This window comes from Crocuta crocuta, unplaced genomic scaffold (assembly GCF_008692635.1).
Source record: "Crocuta crocuta isolate KB4526 unplaced genomic scaffold, BGI_CrCroc_1.0 scaffold131, whole genome shotgun sequence".
Classification (NCBI taxonomy): Eukaryota; Metazoa; Chordata; class Mammalia; order Carnivora; family Hyaenidae; genus Crocuta; species Crocuta crocuta.
In genome coordinates, this window is record NW_027528977.1 from 10435325 (window position 1) to 10451044 (window position 15720).

Here is a 15720-nt window from a genome sequence, read left to right on the forward strand (position 1 = left end):
TAAAGCTGAATGGAGATTATGATTTATCCTGGTATTCACTCGATACATTTTATGCCAACAGTCAGTGATCTCCCACTCATCTGGCAGCAGTAAACAAAGAGGAAAAATAGGCAGCTAGGAGCAGAATTAAGTTTTCCTATAGATGGTATTCTAGACACCTGTGCCAAGGCCACTGGGAAAATTCCCAGACTCCCCAGGTGCTTTGTGTGACGCTCCTTACCCTGTCCCGTGTTTATCCCAACCACTGAGGGCTGCAAAGAACAGGAGCCATGTCACTGCGACCCAAAAGAGTGGCCCTTAGATTTTAGGTAAGCAAGAGAGAAAGCCTTTGGAGACTGCAAACCTACCAGGTTATGCTTTATTTTGATATGAACCCCCGGCCTCACAGCATGCTAGGAACTACAGTTACTTTGGTAGCTTGCTGTGTTACGAGTCTGCACCAGTCTAGCTGTAGAACACTTTGGAATACTTGCCAGCTCATGCTGGCCATCTGTTAATACATGGCCTAACCCATGTACCCATTACTAGAAACTCAACCAAAGAGACATCCAGAGGTTTAAAAACCCTATTACTTAAACACAGCAATAGAGAGAGAGGATTAAAAACTGCCTCCAGCAGGTGGCTACATTAGATAGAAACTGAAATGTGCCTTCTTTCCAACAATTTGGAAGTTCAGGAGTTTGGTCTTGGCTCCCCTCAAGATCTCTAGTTCTATCCTTAAACCACCACCACCACCCCCCTCCCACTGAGACAGGCAGGGCACTCTCATGGGGTTCTGCTGGTTCTACCACAGGCCCTGCTAGTCCATTAGGAAGGCGCCACGCTTGGCAATTCAGGAACGCTCAGGGCTGGGCAGGAAGAGCATGCATGTGTCAGAAGAGGAATGAAGAGCTGCTATCCTTTGGTTCAGATCCCATAATAACCACCTGGTACAGATTCCAAGGGAAAGCTGCAGTCATGTGTATGGGTGAGCATACACGAGTGTTCACACCACACGTATGGGTGTATCTGTCTATACACGGCTTTGCAGGGCAATGAACCCAGATCTCCTCCCACTACTCCAAGTGGGGCGCACAGGTGGCAAGAACGGACAGCAAGGGTTGGACCAAAAAGAACCATCTCTCTGGGAATGTGAGAGGGACAATGGCAGAAATAAGCACAAACCAGCCCAGGGCACCTTTATTATACTCTTGTGGGCTAAGGAGCCCAGGGCATAAACTCATGGGCTTAAGAATTGGCTCTTTATCAAATAAAGTTAAGGAAAAAAAAACACCTACGTCAGCCTCATTCCTTTGGTCATTACAAAGCAACAGAAAACATTTAAAAGTTATTCATAAATGGTGGGAAGTTCAAGGAACATCTCTGTTCTGTGCCTTCTCTTCCCTCTCTTCTCCGGCGGTGGGAGAAGCAAGTCCTCGAGAGATGCTGCAGTCACTGGTTGATGGGAGGTTTTTTCACTTTTATTTTCCATAAAAGCAAGAATGGATGAGAACTAGTGAGAAGGTCCCTTTCTCCAGCCGGGACAATGACTGAGTTGGAGGTGAAGAGTCTCCTTTTGTTGGCAGGTGCGTGGTGCAGAGGCAGGAGGGAAGGGAGGGCTTGCCGGCGGGAACATTCACTGCTGACCGCGCGCGCGCACAGGTGGTGACTCTTTTAGGCAGCATGGTTTCTGATCCTTCCTTAGGATGCAGCAGTCTTTTAAAAAAAATATTGTATTATAATAATAATAATATGAATTTCTCTCATTTTTTTTGTTTTGTTTTGTTTTTCCATTTCTTTTAGGGATTAGGGTGGGAGGGGAGTGGAAGAAAAATGTCATTCATCTGTAAGGTCCTGAACAAAGAGGACCTCTGTGTGGCTGAGTCCGGCCTCCTGCAGCGTGGGTGGGTTGGGCCACTCCTCTGAAGGGATGCAGGGCAGCACCCGCCGAGGAAAGTTGGCTTCAATCTGAAACTTTTCTGGGCTTTCTTTCAAGGAGAATAAGAAGTCATGGATTACCTGCAGACCATACAGGAAAAGGGTGGTGAGAAAAAGACAAAGACAAGACAACTGTGAAATCAAATATCCCCCCTAGTTCTCTCCAGGATGACTCTGAGATAGGAGGTAATCGCAACACACTCGAATTCTATTGTGAGGTCCTTGCATTTCACACATAAATACATAGGGCAACTCTTTTAAGAGATTACACAGTCAATGCTAGTCCTACTTCTGAATTGATTCATGGGTTTTTTTTGGGGTTTTTTTTTTTTTGACAACTTGTCTGATATAAAGCTAAAAATTTTTACTTAGAAATAATCAGGGGGGTGCCTGGGTGACTCAGTCAGTTAAGTGTAGACTCTTGATTGCGGTTCAGGTTATGAGATCAAACCCTGTGGATGGGCTCTGTGCTGACAGCACGGAGCCTGCTTGGGGTTCTTGGGGTTCTCTCTCTCTCTCTCTCTGCCACTCCCCTGCGCACACTTCTTGCTCTAAAAATAAATAAGCTTAAAAAGTAATCAGAAAGGTGCCTGGGTGGCTCAGTCGGTTAAATGTCCAACATTAACTCAGGTCATGATCTCAGTTTGTGGGTTTGAGCCCTGCATCCAGCTCTGTGCTAACAGCGTGGAGCCTGCCTCGGATCCTCCGTCTCCCTCTCTGCCCCTTCCCCACTTGTATGCATGCGCGTTCGCGTTCTTTCTCTCTCAAAACTAAACAAACATTTAAAAGAAATCAGTTACACAACAGTCAGAAGTGCAGAATTTTCTTCTTTGAACCAGTTAAGAGTGAACTGCCAACCTGATGTCCCATCATCCCCAAAATACTGTGTATGTCTTATAAACAGGACAATCTCCTACATGACCATAATACAGCCCTCAAAAAAACAAGATATTTAATTGGCATGTTATTATTGTAACGTAATATATATTTATTATTAAAGGTTTTAAGTTTTGCTAGTTGCCTTTAATAGCAAATGTATCCGGTTTAGAATTATGTGTCCCATTTCACTGTCACATCTTCTAAGCCTCCCTCTGGTCTGGAACAAATCCTTAGTCTTTCCCTGACTTTCATGACCTGGATGCTTCTAAGATTACTGGTCACTTATTCTGCAGAATCTCTCTCAGTGTGTTTGCCTGAGGTTTACCCACGAGTAGATCCCAGGTGCACTCTCTGGCAGGCATGTGACAGAAATGGTGTGCATTCTACTGAACACATCCTATGCAGTTGGAACACAATGCCAATCTGCCCCCATGCCTATAATGTGCACTTGGATCACTTCATTATGGGGTGACTGCCTCTCCACTGTCCAAATTCTTCTCTCCTTTGTAATTAAAGAAAGTCTGTGGAGAGGTACTTTGAAACTAGAGACATATTGTTCCTCAAACTTTCAACTTATTTATACTAACAGAGTCATAATTTCCTACTTTATTTAATGGGTTATAGCGTTATAATATTTAATGTTCAAATTGTTCTAGATGGAGTCAGAAGGAGCCCAATCAAGGTGCCTTCTGTGTCTTTGTGGCAAGTCTCATCATTTTTTTGAATAATTCCTTGCCTTCTGCCACAGGGTATTCCAGGCTGATCTTGTGTTTTCCTGCCCCAGCTCTGGAATCAGCCATTTCTCCAAGAAGCCCTGGTTCTTCTTAATGGACAATGGTATTTAAGAGCCACGATCCAGGTGCTAGGTATGTTCATTGCTACTGGGGAGTTTCTGCTCCCAAGCACTTTCTGTGTAAAAAAACTAGAGAATATGTGAATATACATACACACGTTGAAGTCTGTATTTCTCTCTATATATGTACACAGAGAACCACAAGTTCATTTCCCCCTCCTCACTCAGTTCTGGCTTTAACACCCCCCACACCCCACAGGCCACTCGGACTCTGACTTCTGTGCACTCCTGTCCCCACATGTGGATACTCTATTTGGTCAAAATCTGACATCCTCCATGTGGACCTGTCCGTGAAAATGCCCTCTTCACCCTGCCCTGGCCCTGGTAAAATAAAGGTAAATTCTTAATGAGAAGTAACGTGACATCAAGAAAACTCACATTACTAAAACCTCAAATGTGAGGTACCTACGGAATAGGCCACCTTTATCATTCCCAGTCTCTTGATGCCACACATTAAGATGCACACTGGATCCACTCTAGGGCCCAGTTTAACTTGCTTGCTACCTCTACCAAAAAGTCTAAAGGACGTGTTGTGGAGGGCACTGCTAACCTCTCTCCTTCAGGTCAATCCCAAAGATCAGGAACACAACGTTCAAGTTACCCTTACTATTTTGAGGGAAGTTACCTCTCGTAAGTTTGTTCCCCACTGTGTGAAGCCTTCCTTTCTTCATTTTAAAGTGACCTCTTCAGAGCTTTTAAGAGGCTATATTCTCCATCCATCCATCCTCTAGAATTTAAGGAGTAAATCCATGCTCTTCTCTAGATCCATTCATGATTTTATACTCCTCATATTTTAATCTATCAAACTTGATCATTTACAGTTCTTGTCTCTCTTTGCAATTTCCATTAACAATCACTTTTCTTATCTTGAGATACATCTTGATATGCATCAGACATGCACCAAGTATTATTGGTATGAACGCAACATGGGCTTTAGAGAAGGGTGAAACAATATTTTGTTTCCTTTTCAATCTTGCTTGAAAATACTCAACCCTGGTACAAAACTGGCATTTTCTGTTTACCACTGACAATGGACATTACCTCCAGAGGTTGCTTTCGGTTCTAACAGACAGAAAAACGAGTCCTGAGTACAATTTGGATGCTAACATGCATTCATTTAACAGAAAGTCAGCTGCCACTTTCTGCCCACTCATGAGACCTGGAGATTTTTCTACAGTTTATCCTTTTTTATCATAGCATTTTACTGCTATCAAGAGCTGAGCAAGTGGAGTATTTCACTGAGCATTCACTCTTTTGAGATTGTTTACGAAGGGCAAAGCTCACAGGAAGATCAGACCAAGTCTGCAAGAGCACAAAAACACTACAAATCATTACTCAGTTATATGCTAAAAACTCCACGAATGTTAAATCAAAGGCCCAGATCACCACCACACTTCTCATTTACACTTCTTTCCCATCTCTGAGTCTTGTCCCCACTTACAACCAAGTATTTCTCTCAGTCTGAGGTTTGTTGTTATTTTTAAATAAGTTTTACTGAGCACCTATTTAAGAGTCTTTAAGGATTCAATAATTAACAAATGCATTGGTTGCCCTTCTACCGGAAGCCTATTCTGTTCCACAATTCTAATCAATTTTCCTCCAAAATTCTCAAGAGAGTTAATTTCTGCTGGGTTTTTCACAAAAGTGATGAGTCAGGAGTACAAGCTCCATTGGGTTCAGGTGTACTACGATGTGAAATTGTTCGCGAGCATGGTTACAAGCTAAAATCCACATGCAAACCAGCAGTTAGGAAATACATCAGGGGAAGGGAATGAACATTTAGTAACTACCTACTACATAGTATGTAGTGTGTGAGGCTCATTCATGTTATTCCAATTTAGAAATCCAAAGATAGAGATGTGAGCACCTTCCCTCAATATAAATAAATGCATAAATGAGAGATAAACAAGTAAAATGAGAGAGCTGCTCATTTTTCTCTCGCCAAGATGCCTTACAACTTTTTACCCTGTATTAGCGGAGTCTTACATTCCCTAGTGGCCATAAACTCCATGAATTCAAGAACCATCTCACTCATCTGTATAACCCTTGGAGTGTCTAGCACAGTGACTGAGATATCTTTAGTTTAAAGTTATCTGAGGGCAGACTATATCTCCATTTAACTGATGAGTTATCTATCTGATGCCCTGGTAAAATATCCTGCAACTTGTCTAATGTTCTTTACCTCAACAGGAGAAGTAATAAATATGATACCCAGGCTCATTTGACTACAATGCATCCTCATTTCTATTACGTAGTTTATTCTCGACTACTTTGGTTAGTCAAGGAAATAGCAGAATCTACTGTGGTTGGTAAATCTGGAAAGGCAACATATCAACTCTCAATATAAACAGAAACTTTCTTTTGGGTTATAAAAACCAAAATCAACAGTTAGCCTGTAAGTGCTTACTAAGAGGCAGGCACAATGTTAAGCCCTTTACATATGAACTTAATCCTAACAACAATCTTATTAGAGAATACTTATTATTATACCCATTTTATAGATGAAATTAAATTAATGAAGTACACTGACCAAGAAAACATATCTCTAATCTTAGGAGAATGAAAATTTGATCCTCATTCTGTGAGACTCTAAGAGTCTCTGCTTTTAACTATTTCTCTATGGAATGACAAACACTATTTACCCTTAGATACCAAGTATACAAGGTAGCCACACAAAGTGGGGTTTCTTGTGGGCTAAATGGACAGAAAGGGAGAATGACAACTGCATGCAAATGGTACCTGCATTTATATTCAGATGTGTAAGGTCAGTGGAGACAGAATGAGGGGTTCTAGTGGGATTCTGAAGCCAATGTGAGCTAAGCAGCATGGAAGAGCCTTCCACCTCAAATATGCAAGTCTTGTATGGAGCTTTTTGGTAAGGTACATTTTCTTAGCAGAGCTCAAACATGATGAAAGAAACCTGTAATAGCTGCTCTGAGTTGGCAGCTAGAACTGAAGGAACCTAATGGCTCAATGCACTCTTCTCTGCCCCACCCCTTCCGTCCCTCTTCATCAGAGCAGCAGATTCGCCCACAACACTCTCAAGAGTCCTCAAAAGCTTCGAAATCTATAGCCCAGACCCTACATACACTTTACACAACTTAGGCAGTCCTTACTGTTAGAGACTGTGAGAAGTGGAATCGTCTCTCTACTCGAGAATCATTGGGTAATTTGAAAATGATCTTGACACTTTCAGGGTCATCAGGGGAAGGCTCCGGGGGCAGGCACTCCAACTTTCTTTCCTTTTCCTCTTGTAAATTCTGTACAGATACAAAGCAAAGTTGAGGCTAATGGCTCCAATACGGAAAACAGAAAACAGCAAAACTATCATCATGTCAGTTTACCTGAGGCCTGAAGAAAAATTAATGCCTAATATCCAAGAAAAACTTCTTGGTAAATGTCAGAAACACTCAAATTCAAAGTAGGATTGCATCACGTGTATTATTTACTAACTATGTTAGGGCATTTATCTACCCAAAGAAAGGCTAAACAAATGGCTAAAAGACACTGGCTGTAATCACGTAGTAATACACGATGAAAGAAGATCATGAGTGAAATGCCAAATTAGCTAACACTGGCGCTAAAAAATAAAGACTACTGGCTGTGAATTAACTGCATTTTGACTGCTTGTTATCCACTTATGCTTACTTTTTATGGAACAGAGTTGTTTTGCCTTTTACTCACTCTTGTTTTTGTTAAATAACAAATAAGATTTTTGAAACTACTTTTTGTAAAAATGTAGTAAATATAAAAATGACAAGTTGGGGGTAGATGGCTGGCTTATTCAGTAGAGCATGCAAACTCTTGATCATGAGTTCAAGCCCCACACTGGATGTAGAACTTACTTTAATAAAATAGCAAAGAGAATTAAAACACCCACAAATCCCATCATCTTCTAGTTCTTTCCCTTTCACTCTTAAGGCCACTTTGGGGAAGCACAAGGAGTGAAGACCAGATCATTACCCGCCGACGTCTCTCCTCTGCCAGCTTTTGCTGCTGCACTTCCTCCTCCTTCCGCCGTTTCCGCTCCCGCTCCTCCCGTTTCTTTCTTTCTTTCTCCTGGTCAGCCCTGAGAGAGGCCAAGTAGGCCTCATCCTGCTGTTGCCTCAGCACCTGGGTCTGGTTTCGTTCTTCCCTGTGGCCAAATCAAAAGCACAGAAGGAAAAGAGCAATCTGTTTTTTCTTACATTGAAATTTTTGGGTGGTAAAAAGGTGACAATCTTGGCAGATGAGTATTTCATACTACCATAAAGGATTCCAAAGCAGAGCATGGCAAAATTTGAACGAGCCATTTCCTTCCCCAGTTAAATTTGGCAAAAAAAAAAAAAAAAAAAAGAACTGGCAAGCTTTTCCTTTCAACTTCACAATTAAAACTATCCTGTTCCTCAATTCTAACAACAGAAACAGTATTACTGTTGAAAAGCAATCAAGATCATGTTTTACAGGTAAATACCCTTTTGAGTTACTGCATTTTTGTATATACTGCTTTCATAAAACCAAAAACCACGTACATGGATCTCATAAATGGAGAAGCATCCTGTTCAGAATTCTACTAACTAAAGAGGAAATACTATTTTTCTGGTGTATTTTCTATTTTCTCACCAGAAAACTGTCTATAAAATTAAAAGAAAATCTACCAGAATATTATAAGTAGTGGTAGGATTATGGGTGATTTTAAATTTCTTTTTTGTGTTTTTCTGTGTTTTCAAATTTTTCTACAATTTAACGTACACTACGTATATAATGGAGGAAAGAGTTTTAACAATTCCACATATTTTAGATTTTACATTTTTATGTCATGGCTCAGCTATTCTAAATGACGTGACATATATATTCTTGAGCACAGACCCGTGTCTTTATTTTGATTTACATCTCCAGAAACAGATGATCTGATGGGAGAATTATTTAGATCAAAGTACGTAAGTATTTTTAACACTAAATGGACAAGGTTTTCAGACTTGCCGAAGACAGAGAAGAAGTCAGGATCTGTGAAGGCCTGGGTCATAAACTCAAATTTACAGCCGGTCTCTGCCTGTCTCAAAAAGGAACTCCTCTGTACCTTTCAAGGCGCTCTGACACCAGGTAAGTCTGGTTTGCATCCATGATAAACGTCAGCTGGTTAATGAGGTCATCAGGCTGAATGAGGCCTTCTAGCCGTCCTACCACAGTCATCCTCCGATCCTTCAGCATAATCATGGCTAGGAATGGATAGGTGTTCTCTCTTAAAGCCTGTGACACTGACACAAAGAAAAGCCAACAGATCAAGAATAGCCCTAGGGATAAACCAGATCAGCTCTTAGACTTTCCATAATGAGCAAGAGAGAACTGTGTTAATTCCACCTGGGAAAGAAAGGAGGTGTCATTTATTCTCTGCATACCTTTTTCTCCCTCTTTTTTTTTTTTTTAATATTTTTAAATTTCTTTCTAGGAGAGAGAGAGAGAGACAGCGTGAGCAGGGGAGGGTCAGAGAGAGAGGGAAACACAGACTCTGAAATAGGCTCCAGGCTCTGAGCTGGCAGTCAGCACAGAGCCCAACACGGGTCTCGAACCCACGAACCGCGAGATCATGACCTAAGCGAAAGTCGGACGCTTAACCGACTAAGCCACCCAGGCGCCCCTCCCTCCTCATTTCTTAATCTTTGTTGTTGTTATATTTCCGTGTCCCTATTTCCAGGTAATCTGATTACAATAGGACAGGCTTTTATGGTGGGGGTGGTGGTCATGATAATGCTAGGGAAGACTGTAGAGGTCAAGGACAGTGTCTTTTTGATAGGTAGGAAAGGATTTATAAAGCATCTGGCTACTGCTGGGCATAATTTTTCTCTATGTTGGGTATCAAGCCTAAAGCAAATAAAGCTGCAAATCTCAGCTTTATACTACTGGTGATCAACTCCTATCATCGTCTTCTGCCTTTTCTTCCTCTTATTCAATCCCTTCCTTACTCCTTTTCTTGTGTCTCCCCACCTCACCCTCAACCAAAAGAACTAGTTTTTCTGTTCCAAAGGAGTTCAGAAAGTTGGTCTTCCAAATAACAATTATTTTACCAAAACAGGAGTTTTATTTATGTTTTTCTTATGGTTTGGAAGAGATTTTATAAGCATCTGTAAAAAAAATATCATTAGTCTCTTTCTATTCACTACCTCCCATCCCCAGGGCTATATTAGAACGACAAAAGGCACACTGTAGGAATTTATCAGAGGTTTAAAAACCAATTAGGGGTAAAGATTCAGATTCTAAGTTGTAGGCAAAACATCTTTGATTCTTAGGATGATCTAGCACAGTGCCTGGTATGCTAGTATATGTTCAAAAGTTGCTGAACAGAAGCAAGAATAAAGTAACTACATTTTTCTTCACTGAATGCCTTTATATGCTATACTGACTTCTAAAAATACTTCTCTCCATCTCCAGGTAAGAGTTACTGTCAACAAAGATCTGAATTTTATGAATCCCGGTCAGTATTCAAGGTACTCAAACAACTAACTCACGGTATAAGAAGCTCTGTTAAAACTGCTGATGAGTAAACTGCTCACTAAAAAGCCATTTAGATTAAAAGCAAGTTTCTGGATAGGACTGGGTGTTTTTAAAAATAAAACAGGTCCAGGGGCACCTGGATGGCTCAGTCAATTAAGTGGTTCAACATTCCACTTCAGCTCATGTCATGATCTCAAGGTGTGTGAGTTCAATCCCCACGTCAAGCCCTTGCTGTCAGCGCAGAACCTGCTTTGGATCTTCTGTCTCCCTTACTCTCTGGCCTGCTACTGCTCACGCATGTGCTCTCTCTCTTAAAACTAAACAAGAAAACATTTTAAATAAATAAATAAAATAAAACAGGCCCTGGCAATGGTTACCTGTAAATAATGGGCTAAGAGTCTGAGAGACCCGAGCTTGCTAACTAACTGTATGATTTGACCAGTGGCTGAAACTCTGAGTCTCTTTCCTAAACCAGAGATAACATAACCCCCACCTCAGGACTACTGAGAGGATTAAATAAGATAATGTATAAATAGCAACTAGCATTATGTCTACCACAGAATAATCGTGCAATAAAGGGCATATTTTTCCAGATTATTCCAAAGACAGCTCGACACCCTCAACGAGGAAGAAGAAAGACAACTTACCCCTGTATCCCTCAGGTTTATTTGTGGAGCATGCCCAGAAGAGCATCCTAGTGTTTATTAGGGAAACAACTTCAGGTGCACAGAGTGTGTTGCTGTGGATAAGGATGAAAAGGACACGAGAAGAACCTGCTTACTACAAAATACCAGCAAAAAACCCACAAAACCCCACAGAAAACCAAAAAACAATCAATCCACTTACCGACAGAACTCATCAGAGTCCTGGTGATCGTCCCCATGAAGATACACCAAAAGAAAGCGAAGCTCTCGCTTGGCATCATTCAGTGCCTGTAGGAAACAGAAGATCGCCAATTATTATGATGACTGTGCCTTGAGCTTTTAACTAGGCTAAGGGAACAAAAGGAGAATTGAGGAAAAAAGGTGAACAAGAAATCAGTTTCCTGGGCTCCTACCTTCACACCCCTGGCATTTTTCTCCCTACAGAAAGTCCACGCTAACAAGCTTTAATGAAAAGGTTTTAGTGTTGTTAGGATTTAAACCGTATTAGGCACATGACAGTAGACAGGCTGACAAAGAAAGGTCCCAACAAATCACAGAAAAGTCAGCTGTTCCCACAGTCTAAAGGAAGATAAAAACAGAAGATCTGACCACGTGAAAAGGGAGGTGAGAATTTTGCCACTTGACAGCTACAACATCTTTGTACATAAAAAATACCGCAGAGGTGAGACTGATTCCAGGCCACATACCAAGCAGGCACAAGAGACTGGGGGACCCAAATGCATTCTAAACAGCACAGGAGTTAAAAGATCTTCAAAGACAAGGCTAGTGTCCAAGATTCCTGTGTATGCTTTTCATTTGCTTAATCCTGAGCACATTATAATTAGATTAAGATTTCCTGAATGACCAATGGCAGTCTACCCTCAGGTTCATAGCAAAGAGGGTGCAGGAGAGGTACCCATCTCATTCACATCTGCATCTCTAGCACTGAGCACACTGCCCGGGCACATAGTAGGTGCTTAATGCTTATTGAGTAGGGTAGTAGGAGAGCCCCTGAGGAGACTAGAAAAAAAGCCGATAGGAGAGACTCAAAGCAGGAAGCAAGAGAAAGCATTTTTCTCTTTCACCAGATAGATTTAGGAATTCTGGAGGGTGCAGAATAGAACCATCCTTTGGGCTATGTTCACAGTGTTATTTCTATATTTTTTCTCTGGCAAACTAGAGACATGCCTAATACCCACAGAAGTCTTAATTTTCACCTCCTGAGAGGTAAACAGTCAAAGGTCTGTGTGGCTTGGGTTGAATGAGATGTCCTGCCTTGAGGCTACGGTCTCTGCCCTTACTCAATTCTGTGACGGATCAAAGACAACTTTGCCTTCAAGGGGATTACTGTCTGCTATAAGGAGATAAAACACAAATATAAACAACTATAATATAAGGAAGAACGTGAAAATGCTTCAAGTTTTAAAAAAAAGCTATGAAAGCACAAAAGGAAAGATTACTATTTTAGACTGTAAGGTAGGGCACATCAATCAGAAAGGCTATAAGAAAAGGAGTGATACGATCTAGTTGAAGGATGGGCAAGCTTCCATTTAGCAAAAATGTGAGGAAGGCATTCCAGGTGGAGGGAAAAGCAAAAGCAAAGGCACAGAGGTGAAAAAGTACAGGGTATGTTCAGGAAATGGTTTAGCTTGAACCTAGGGTATGCAGAAACAAGTTATACAGGAATTGGGATTAGATCAAGTAGGGTTCGTTTGGGGTTTTCTGGTGTTTTTTCCCCCCTAAAAGCAGTGAAGAGGTATTTAAGGTTCTTGAGTAAAAGAATGACATGATCAGTGCTGGGCTATGCTTTCCTTTGTGGACAGAACCGTATCAATAAATTGTCATCTATATGGTTTGTGGCACTGACCTGGCTGTACGTTCCCTGGTAGAAGACAGGGTGTGCCCTCCCATATTTCTCTTCAAAAGAGTGCATAAATGAAACAATGTCCCCAACGGGGTCAGTGACCCGGCTGCGAGGGTCAGGCCGTATAAAACGAAGAGCAAACCTGGGGAGGAAGGAATAAATATCACATGAATAGGCTTACTGCAGTGCATATGGAGTGGGCCAGTTTGTAAAGATTCCTACGACAGAGCCAGAGGCATGGCAGCAAAAGGAGGTGAATGGTCTGTGAGTGGACCATCAAACCTGAGAGTATGGTCTGGCTCAAAAGGTGCAAAACATTGCCTGTTCAAGATGAATGCAAACTACGAGGATTATAAATTCCAACACTGGTCTAAACAAATCCTGTGTGCTTTTTGCAGAAAAATTCAGGACTAGAAAAATTGGGAAAGGAAGACACAGTCCAAAAAGATAACAGGTCAGGCTGTGCCCCCAGATTTTCTCGAATGGCACTGTCTAATAAGGTAGCTACATGTGGCTATCTAAATTTAAAGTTAACTAAATGAAATACAATTTAAAATTCAGCTCCTCCGTCTTGCCACATTAAGTACTCAATAGTCATACGTGGTTAGTGGCTTCCACACTGGACAGTGCAGATACAGAACGTTTCCATTACCACAGAAAGTTCTATTGAATAGCACTGCTCTAGAATTGAGCTCAGTCTCTTTCTAGTTGTCCTACTTGCCTCTGCCTGTCCTTTCTGCCATCCTGGGATTTTGAATTTCTAGTGCATACTCCCAAGCCATTCAAATTATGGTCAGGCTTCAAAACTTGTGGTCATGATTTACTTGCTTTTCAAGGGGGCAAATAAAATCCTGCTTAATGATTCATGGTTGATGGCATCCATGAAGGAAGTTACAAAACTGATCTAGAGTCTGGTAGATTTGGGGACCTGCCAGTTACTGTCAGGTTAAGGGTGATGCTACACATCTGTTTCTAAAGAGCTTGTCTTATATTTGTATAGCACCACTTATTTAGCCTTTGGGTTTCCACAGAAGGCAATGGACAGAGTTTTGATAAGTCAATGTGCTACATAACATTAAACAAGTTGCTTGGATGATACAGTTGCATTAAAATTAGTCACACATGCCATGCATATTTTTTTCCAAGGAAAGCAAACAATATTCACAGATTTTCAGCACAGAAAAGGTGACTAAGCATGACACTTTCCTTACCAAATCTTGAGCCAATTCCTTAGCCCCTCAAATTCCCCATGTGTATACAATTTCACTTGGAATTTCTCCTGAGTAATCAAATCAAATTCACTGACACAAACATTCCAGAGCAAATTAAAAACAAATGTACAGAGTTGTATATATGTAAGGGAGTGGTTAAAAATCCTTTAAAAGATTGATGTTTTTACAACTTTCTCTGAAATTAAGTATTTAGGACTACTTTATTACTTTTTAAAGTTTTCAAATTTTGATATATGAATAAAGGCAGTAACTTTTTTTTGTTTTTAATTATATTCCCATGGCCTACATAATTCAGGACAATCCGCTTTTTTTTAAAAAAAAGTAGAGATCTCAATTCAGTCTTTGTTATGATTTTAACGGTTTTATATGTGTCCATTCTCAAATAAAACAGGATGGAAAGAGTACCAATGGATTAACTGGTAACCAATAAGAACTTTGCTAAAGCAAAAGGAAGCCATTAAGCAGGCAGACTCCTAAAACACCAAGTAGTCTCATCTGATCCTTGCACTTTTACACCTGCCGGGTCCTCACCTCCAGCCTCTGTTCCCTAGAACAAGGCAAGGCTATTCCATATATGGGGGAAGCACAGGTTGCCCTGTATGCAAGGTCCAGACCACATATTCAAGCTCTATCTGCTGGCCTGGATGCCCATAAAACATAGTAGCTCCCCATAAAGCCTAGGTGTGGGTTCATTTACTACTCAGTTCTAGACCAGACATCCCATGACTAATGCCGGAAACTTGGGCCCCACTGACATTTTGCAGGCCTGGCCCCTGTCTTCCTGTGCTGGGCTCTCTGAATGGCATATGAAGGAAGTGAGAAGAAAAGTGAAAGTGTGAAGCAAGGGGGTGTGTATATATATATATATATATGGAAGCGTTCCAGTGCCAGCACCCTATAGACTGTCAGGACAGAGGGAATGTACAGGAGTGTCTAGAGAGGTAAAAGTGTTATGGGAGGATGTAGAGAAAAATGGGTAATCTCAGAGCAAGAATGTTTGTTGGGATTATGAGTAGTCAGATAGATAAAGTTAGATGGTTTAGGGTAAAAGTTATAAGAGGTGTGAAGCTGGTAGATAAAGGTGGTTAGAAAGAAAAGGGTGTCAAGATTCACTAGGGAATGTAAAGGTGACAAACATGGTGGGAAGAGAGAGGAGAACAATAAATGTAGGTAGACTGATCTTGAGAACAATAGGCAAGACTACTTTACAGGGTTACTTTAAAACAGTTCCATTTCACAATAGCTGTAATGTTTGAACAATTTAAAATAAAATATTGTCATACTCCAGTAGAAGAGTGTTCTGAAAAGAGTATTCAATCTGATGATCAACTGGCAAGTCAAAACTGACAAAGCATATACCTTACTATTCTGGTCTATGTTTCAGCTCCAAAGTCTACCCTATTTCTACTAACACATAAATACAAATGTACATACCTAAATATATCAAGTATTGTGTAATAGGTAAACCGGAATGGAAGCATTATCAAGTAATAACCCCATCCAAGCAGCCCCTGAAATTCCAAAAACAAAGTTAGACACCATTTTCTCAATCTCTAACACCCTGCAGATGTCTAGTTCAAATTTTCACTCTCTCTTTGTTCTTCTACATGGTTCCTCCCTCTGGAACACAGTTCTCTCTTCCTGGCCACATCAGCCTTCTTAACGACCTATTGCCTTTCATCTCATACTATCATTTTTCTTTTAAGTAATCTTTGTACTAAATCTGCTTCAGTGCTTCAATATTTTTTCTGCAACTATTTACACTGTCAAATTCAATGAGAAGTTTGCCTCCCTAAATCATGAGTATTCATTCTTTCCTTTTTAAATTTACACATTAAAATACGGTATACAAAATTAACA

The 15720-nt window shown here is 40.8% G+C and overlaps 1 protein-coding gene across 1 annotated transcript in view; it reads right to left on the reverse strand.

Moving 5' to 3' along the window:
* Positions 1-1153: 1153 nt before the first annotated feature.
* FAF2 (Fas associated factor family member 2) overlaps positions 1154-15720 on the reverse strand; it is a 65626-nt gene continuing 51059 nt past the window's right edge. The window contains exons 4-11 of the mRNA XM_077757271.1: positions 15295-15371; positions 12632-12770; positions 10967-11052; positions 10768-10859; positions 8709-8886; positions 7613-7784; positions 6766-6909; positions 1154-1998 (exon numbers count right to left, since the gene is read on the reverse strand). Of these exons, the coding sequence (XP_077613397.1) occupies positions 1816-1998; positions 6766-6909; positions 7613-7784; positions 8709-8886; positions 10768-10859; positions 10967-11052; positions 12632-12770; positions 15295-15371 (1071 nt within the window). The 3' untranslated portion in view covers positions 1154-1815. The remainder of the gene's footprint in view (positions 1999-6765; positions 6910-7612; positions 7785-8708; positions 8887-10767; positions 10860-10966; positions 11053-12631; positions 12771-15294; positions 15372-15720) is intronic.